Below are 7,378 nucleotides of genomic sequence, written 5' to 3'. Positions count from 1 at the left end.
GTGTAATGAGAAGTGTGAAGCCTCCAAACCTCTGATTGTGTACCCTTTCTGTATTGATTGTTCAAGTCAGAAGTACATTATGATACAATGGCGTTTCAATATTGATGTTCCGTTTAAATAGATTGACCTTTTTAAATTATATGTTTCCTATAACTTATAGTCGTACATTATTCATATGAATGACCATCTGTTCATAACTAATTCAATTTGAAAGCCAACCGAGGGTTCCAGCTTGTTGCAAGATCTTTATCATTTTTAGTTTTTACAGAATCCCATCTTTATAATTCACTTCACACCTATTCAGCATCAAAGCCATATTTGTCTGTACATTTTTCACATTATCCAATAGATGAAACACAACCAAAAACACAATTCAAAGATAGACATTTTATTTTTTGGAAATTAAAGAAACAAAAAAAAAGAAGACATGATAAATCAAATCAAATGCGGGCGTTTATAAGTACCAGTATTATCAGCCTTGTTTAATCCCCCAAGCCACAGCAACCACACAGTTCAAATCAAAATACATTTCATTCACATATCCCCTACTGCGCTTTACGACATCAGATGTAAAGGACCATCGAATGTCAAACACATCAACGCAGTAACGCCGCTACAATCCTTAATGCCTGTTTACCGGTTGATGCACAAGGCCTAAACATTAGTTTATGTTTAATACGCTGGCTCATTACGCTGTGTTCATTATAAAGCTAATACACATTCATCGGTATCCATTGCATTGCACACAAAAGGTCTGTGGGCATTGGTGTAAAAAGACCCAGCTCAGTGGGTAGGCTTCACTACATGACCGTAAGAGCTGTGTGCACAAGAGGGTTTAATGAGCAATCCCTTTTAACAAATAAAGGCAAGGCAAGTCACACAAACACTGTAAGGGAAGGAGAGGAACTCACTGGCTCCACACAACGCGACAGGCCGACTACTGACAAAAGGCCAAACCACAGCCGCCATTGTGTTTGTGCATACACAACAAGTAGTCCCTGAATCAAGACACTTTTGGGGAAGGGGGTCATACCTAGGCGCATTAAATAAACAACAAAGGGCTAACACTTAATCAAAACTCACCCCTGAACACTACAAAGTTAAGAAGTATTTCAAAAGCGTTTTACAAGAGGCTTACATCGCAGGGTAGAGGCAGGAGTGTAGTGGCTGGGCAGTTCCCCTCCCAGATTAAAGGTCCAGGGTTCGCTTTCCCATTCTACCTGTAGATACCCTGTAGGGTAGGTACCCTATCTCCCTTAATGCTTGTAGCTGGGATCACTGCAAGGTGTCTCTGGTATCTCAGACCACCGCAAGTCCCCTTAGACGAAAGTGTCCGCTAAATGACTACAAAGTTACAGTGAATGGTAGGCGGCTTTGAACCAACAACCTGCAGCCAAAGTGTAAGTGCTGGCATCTTGAAAGCAGAAACACGAAGTCCGCTGGAAAGGGATATCTCCACCATTCCAAGTTGACTGACACAATGGAGTGGTGAAGATAACCGACGGTATGTAAAGGTCCAAAACTCTTTGACTGACCATGAGAGGACGATTTAGAAACAAATCAAACAAAACATAAAACATAATGGGTGCAGAAATTCTTCCTCTTTGGGTCACAGAATACATCCCTAATTGTAAACATTTCCCTGATGCCAACATGGACCTAGGTTGCTATCCAGAATCATCAACCCAAAATTACTAAGTATGTATTATATATTGATATATATATTATACGTTGATGCTCAAAAGTCCCTTATTGTAGTGGAATTAAAGTATTTCTTAGCATGTTTTTAAATCAGAATAGCTAATCCTGCATTAGTTCTGATGAGTAACAAACAGGGCCGAGCCACTCTGAATAACATTCCTTGGTAAAGGTAGGATTAGTCAGGTTAACAATGTTTGATTCTGTTCAGATTTCCCTGAAAGGCTCATAGGTTCCAAGGAATACATTACACAGTTCACAGTAGCAAAAACAATTAAATAAAACCCCAAAATCTCAACTGAAGTCCGAAATTAAGCTTAAAAGTGATCTACGTGTACACACCACATAACGTTTATTGAGAGGGCTCGCACTGGGTCCGAACAACACAATGCAGCGTCTCAGTGAATAAATACAATGAGTTTGACAAGTTGGCTGTCGACCTATAAAGTTTAGAGGATGAAGGGACGGAGGGGGGAGATAGGGAGCGAGGAACCAAAATGGCGGGTAGGACCACTGTCCCTCTGGGGAAACGGAAAAAAGGCGAGGGGGATAAAAGGTGAGGAGAGACGTTCACTCGTCTGTGGTCCCGGTCATCTTCTCCTCGTCGCCCTGTTTCTGGTGCTGCAGGCGGGCGTAGGTGACCGCGTCTCCCCTGGGAGGCCGGGGGGAGGCAGGGAGCAAGGGGGAGGGAGGGAGGATGATGCAGATAAAGGTTGTCAGTAAAACAAGCAGCAGGCAGTGTACAGCCCAGATTAGAGCAGCTTTAGTGAATAATAAACAACGTGTGGAGTGAAAGGTTCTGAAGGTATTAAATGCTGAATGACATGGATTATTTATTGAAGGATGCTGTTTGTAAATTGAAAACTAGTTCATTATGAACAATGAGCAGTCAATATTAGTGGTTATTCAAGCATTTAGAGAAAAATAAACATTAATTTATGCTTGGCTTCAATCAAAGTAATATGTTCTTTACACGTCTAATAGGGGTGCAACGATTCATGCGATGAATCGATTGTCAGTCCTACCGATTCAACTAAATCGATCTGCTAAAATAAATAAATAGAATGAATCGCTTTGGCTTCACCAATAATCGATATAAATGCTTTAAATCGTAAGAATCGATTATGATTAATGTTTTAAGACTTAGTTTACACGTTTATTTTGTGAAGTGCAGCTCGGTAATCCGTAACTCTGTCATCAGCTGGTCAGCTTGCAAGGAAGCCCCACGAAAGTTTTTTTTCTCCCTCACCCTCTACTGGTGCATTTCAAACATGGCAGAGAGCGGCAGCGAGATTGTTAATGCACCAGAAAACTTGAAATCCAAAGTGTGGAAGCATTTTGGCTTCACAAAGAATAATGGTAAAATTGACAAGGGGTGTCACATTATTGCATGTTTATTTCACGGATATAGAATTTTGGTTCAAAGTTACTGAATCGAATCGTGGTTTACAGAATCGAATTGAATCGTTCCAAAAAAAATAAAATTGTCCTTGAATCGAATCGCCAACTACTGAATCGTTAATCGAATCGAATCGTTTGAAGCCAAAGATTCACACCCCTAACGTCTAACCATCTGAACTATGAAGGGTAAGAAGAACATACTTTTTGCCGAGGGAGGCCAGGCCATACAGAACTCCAGTGGCGAAGGCAATGCCATTCCCGAACAATGTCGTGATGGAGAAACTCAAGACCACTGGGAAAAGAGCCATTCTGCAGACACAGGGAAAGACAGCCCGAACAGGGCACACTAAGGTCAGTTGAGCCAGATAATGAATAAATATTTAGTCACTAACAGAAACACCTAAGAAACCGATTGTTTTGAGCACTTGACGCAGTTTGCTGAGAGATGTGCTATTTCTACCACTTATACCAATTATACATCTAGAACGCACTAATAATATTTTGGGTTCTCTATTCAACTACCTTCTTCTTTCTGATTCACTTGTTGTTAGAAACGTGTTGGCATTGTTTTGTTACTTCAATTCTTATTGCATGCTTCAATTGTTGTCGGACTCTCTTGTAAGTCGCTTTGGATAAAAGTCTCTGCAGAAATGACTCAATGTTAAAAATGTAACAGCAAAACAGTTCACCCTCTGTGGTTTTAAACTGTCGTCCTCACCCACAGTAGAAGAAGGCCTTCTGCCAGGGCTTGAGTTTGTCGGCCCTGGCCGCGACTGCGTTAGCAAACTCTATGAACTGGCAGCAGAAAGGGACTTCACACAGGAACAGGACAAAGGCATTCAGCCTGGGGAGAAGGCAGAGCACACACATCACCAATTGCTCTGTCCACCACTTCAACACACAGAAGACAAACACTAACACCGAATACACTAATATAGACAATATTAAGCTGTGAAGTCAGATCTTTTTTTTATTTATTTTTTATTAATAGAGTGAGATTGACAGGTAGGTACGGGATAGAGGAGAGGACATGCAGCAAAGGACCACGGACAGGAATCAAACCCAGTCAGTACTGGGCCTTAACGGTACGCGCTCTACCCGATCAGCCACAGGGGCGTACGTGAAGTCAGAATTTGAGTAGCATTTTATTTTGTGTTCTCAGAGTAATAGCAACGTTTAAATGCATTGGAAAGCACCACATCTACATGTAACACATCTAACTACTTTCCTCCTGTCAATATTTTCCCTTGGATTGTGAGCAGAGCAATAACTTGGTATTGTAATAAACAATTTTCCTAAACAAAATGTTGAAATAGAAAACTATAAATAGAGAAAACTTAGAGAAAAACAGAAAGAGGTAGATGGAGATGGAGAAAGGGGAATGGGCGAGGCCAACACACATCACAACAAGGGTAATTTTGCCAGAGCTCATCCTTCCAGAAGGATGAGGATGAACTTAATTCCAAACATTATAGTATCCAGTGTACTGTTTGTTCCTTTATTATAAATTAAAGGCTGTACTTACACCATCCACACTCCAGCAGCGATGTTCAGGGGGTTCACAGTGACACACATCCACACTCCCGACACGGCACAGGCTTAGGGATTTAGACCAGAAATAAAACACATTACAACACAAATACAGCTAAACCTCCAACCAACCACTGGGTTTGGTTAGGACCAAACACAGAGAGGACAGCCAGGCAGCCAGGGTTCACATGTATGAAATCATGTACAGTAATCAGACTTTTTCAATTACATTCAGTGTTTCCCCCAGTACTGTGTTGTTGAGGCGGCTGCCTTAACAACAATAGGGCCCCGCCTTGACTACCAATGCATATTAAAAAAATAAAAATATTTTTTAATTATTATGCATTGACAAAGTAGAAAACTCTCGTAGGGAAAGAAAACATACTTCCATCCGGTGTAAAAAATAAAGATCAATAATGCCTCAGTGATACTGTTACAACAATGGTCGTGCCATAAGGCTTTTTGAATGGAATTTAAACGGAGACCCCCCTCCATACTCGGATTGCCACCAAATTCAACCAATAGGCCTTTATATACATCATAACAAATCAACTTCACCAGTTATTACCCAACGCCTTAGCTTAACAGTCCATCCAACACCTAGCTAGCATACATACAACTAAACTTTACAGTTTGTTATCTGACATGGGAAATAGTCTAGCATTGTTTTAAAGAAATAGCCTATTTTATCTCCATCCGTGGGTATTACTGCAGTCCTATGGGCATTGAGAACCATCAAAATGCTTTCCAGAGGGTAGGTAAGAGATGAACTGCAGCTTCAAATAAGCAATCCAAAGCACGCAATTTCCAATCTGGTTTCTGGATGAAAAACATGGTCACGCTACTTCATGAAATGTGAGTACCATGGCTATCACAGATTAAGATTAATATGGCCCTAACCTTAACCCTGAAAAGGCTTTGATGATAAAGACAATGCAGTTACAATTGTTGTTGCTAGTTTCCAAATAGGCTCATCCCTGTCAAAATACTGTTTCGAAATGTGACAATAATGTAAAACAGGTGTCTCGTTGTGTATATTTGACAAAACAAGTCAAATGCATTTGTTACACTGCATATACCACTCATTAGGAATGCATAGTAAAACATTCTTGCAGAGATTTATGCAGAAGGACCACACATGCTTTGTTGTCCACTAATCAGCTCTCCAATATTCATACTGACTTCATGCTGATTGGAACAACCAAATCAACAATAACACCGACTTATCCCAGTGTGAACACACAAATAAGGCTACGCTAGGCCATTAACGTTCACAGTTTTAAATCGAGAGGCAGCGTGTGCACTGTGCCCGTTGAGGTTACCTTCAGACCTCTGTTAGCAAATCGAATGTATTGAATGAGACTTGAGCACAGACACAGTCCTGGCATGATAGTCCCCTGGCCTCTGAATAATACAGAGCCCAGTGAAGGTGCAGCAGCCTGACAGGTGAATGTGATACGGCCACTGGCACTACAGTGTCACCCTGAGGGTTGAGCAGGTCAATAAGGCTCCAATCCTGCTGGGAGATGCTCTTCACATTTTGATTTAGGGATTAAATATACGTTTCTTTCTTCGGTTTAGAGTCCTTTTTTTTCTTAATGGTTTATATTGTATATTTGGGCACGTTGAAAAAATGGGCACAGCACAACACTACACTTTGAAACTAGTAGTTGATAGCTACACTCTGCCATGCCGTGCACAACCTCCACTGCTGTAGTGAAGGGACAGAGTGAGGAGACAAAGCCTTGCTTAGATGACAGAGCAGTTGATAACCAATGCAGGAGACGAGAATGACCCGTCTTGTTATAGACATAAACGCTGAACTTAACAACACAATTCCAATTGTACATAGAACAATAAGCTCTTTTGATCCTGGCATCTTCAGCAAAGGCTCTGAACCTAGAGGTTGTGGGAGTGACTGTATGTCGGAGAGAATATGTAACTTAAACCATCCTTGAAACTCCATAGTGTAGGCCTACAAGAGACAAGACAAGAGAAACCAACTCGGCCAAGTACTCACATATCCCTCCTAAGACCCCTGCGATCTTGCAGAGCCACCGGTACCACCAGGTCATGCCATCGTCCTCGGGGACGCTCTTGGTGGGTGCGGCGGCTTCCTCGGCGCTCATGGTGGACTGCTGGCCCCCAAATATATTATTTAGACCCGAAACACACAATACACCTGACAGCAGAGAGCGAGTCCGGTTCAACCAGCCTGCTGTAGCTAACCTGCTCGACGGGACCTGAAGATCAATAGATCAATGTGAAAACAGATGATCCGTCTGTATCTGTCTCAACTGGCTGTCAATAAGCAAATACGATACAGAGGTCCAATTTGTTCCCTCCTGGTATGGAGAGATCTGTGGTCCGGGGATGATACTTACTAAACCTCGCAGCACTAGTCTGCCAACCATAAAGGCTAAAGAGTAACTATTGCCATGTGGCGATCAGCAGCGGCACTCCGCATCGGGCCTTTGGCGATCCGGAGCTAATGGATAGAAAATGTTCACTATTCTTGTAAATATAAAAGGTCTGACTTGACTGTCAAATGCGTCACCCTGTTTTCCAGAAAAGCTGACGCTGTCCCTTGTTCTCCTCCCGTCGTCGCCCCTTGACAAAAGGTAAGCCTTGCGCCGAGGGAGGGGTTTGCTGGAAGTACGTCATCGTTTGTTTACGTGTGGTTTTTAGGCTGGGAGATTATCCTGAACTGTATCGTTATCCAGCTTTCTGAAACGGAACTTCCTGTTTC

General features: G+C 42.0%; 1 protein-coding gene across 3 annotated transcripts; it reads right to left on the bottom strand.

Moving 5' to 3' along the window:
* Positions 1-231: 231 nt before the first annotated feature.
* Positions 232-7,284, bottom strand: cacfd1 (calcium channel flower domain containing 1). 3 transcript variants are annotated; one of them, XM_056588663.1, is made up of 6 exons: positions 7,014-7,284; positions 6,650-6,764; positions 4,625-4,697; positions 3,818-3,943; positions 3,301-3,408; positions 232-2,350 (listed from the first exon to the last, which is right to left on the bottom strand). In XM_056588663.1, the coding sequence occupies exons 1-6, from the start codon at positions 7,041-7,043 to the stop codon at positions 2,269-2,271; spliced, it is 534 nt and encodes a 177-aa protein (XP_056444638.1). In that variant the 5' UTR covers positions 7,044-7,284; the 3' UTR covers positions 232-2,268. The 3 variants fall into 3 exon arrangements, with proteins under 3 accessions (XP_056444638.1, XP_056444640.1, XP_056444639.1); XM_056588665.1 differs by having other exon boundaries at positions 7,187-7,279; XM_056588664.1 differs by having other exon boundaries at positions 233-2,350; positions 6,650-7,284.
* Positions 7,285-7,378: the final 94 nt, after the last annotated feature.

Source organism: Gadus chalcogrammus, chromosome 4 (assembly GCF_026213295.1).
Source record: "Gadus chalcogrammus isolate NIFS_2021 chromosome 4, NIFS_Gcha_1.0, whole genome shotgun sequence".
NCBI lineage: Eukaryota > Metazoa > Chordata > Actinopteri > Gadiformes > Gadidae > Gadus > Gadus chalcogrammus.
Note: the sequence above shows the minus strand (reverse complement) of the source record. Positions and strands in the feature narration are given on the sequence as shown.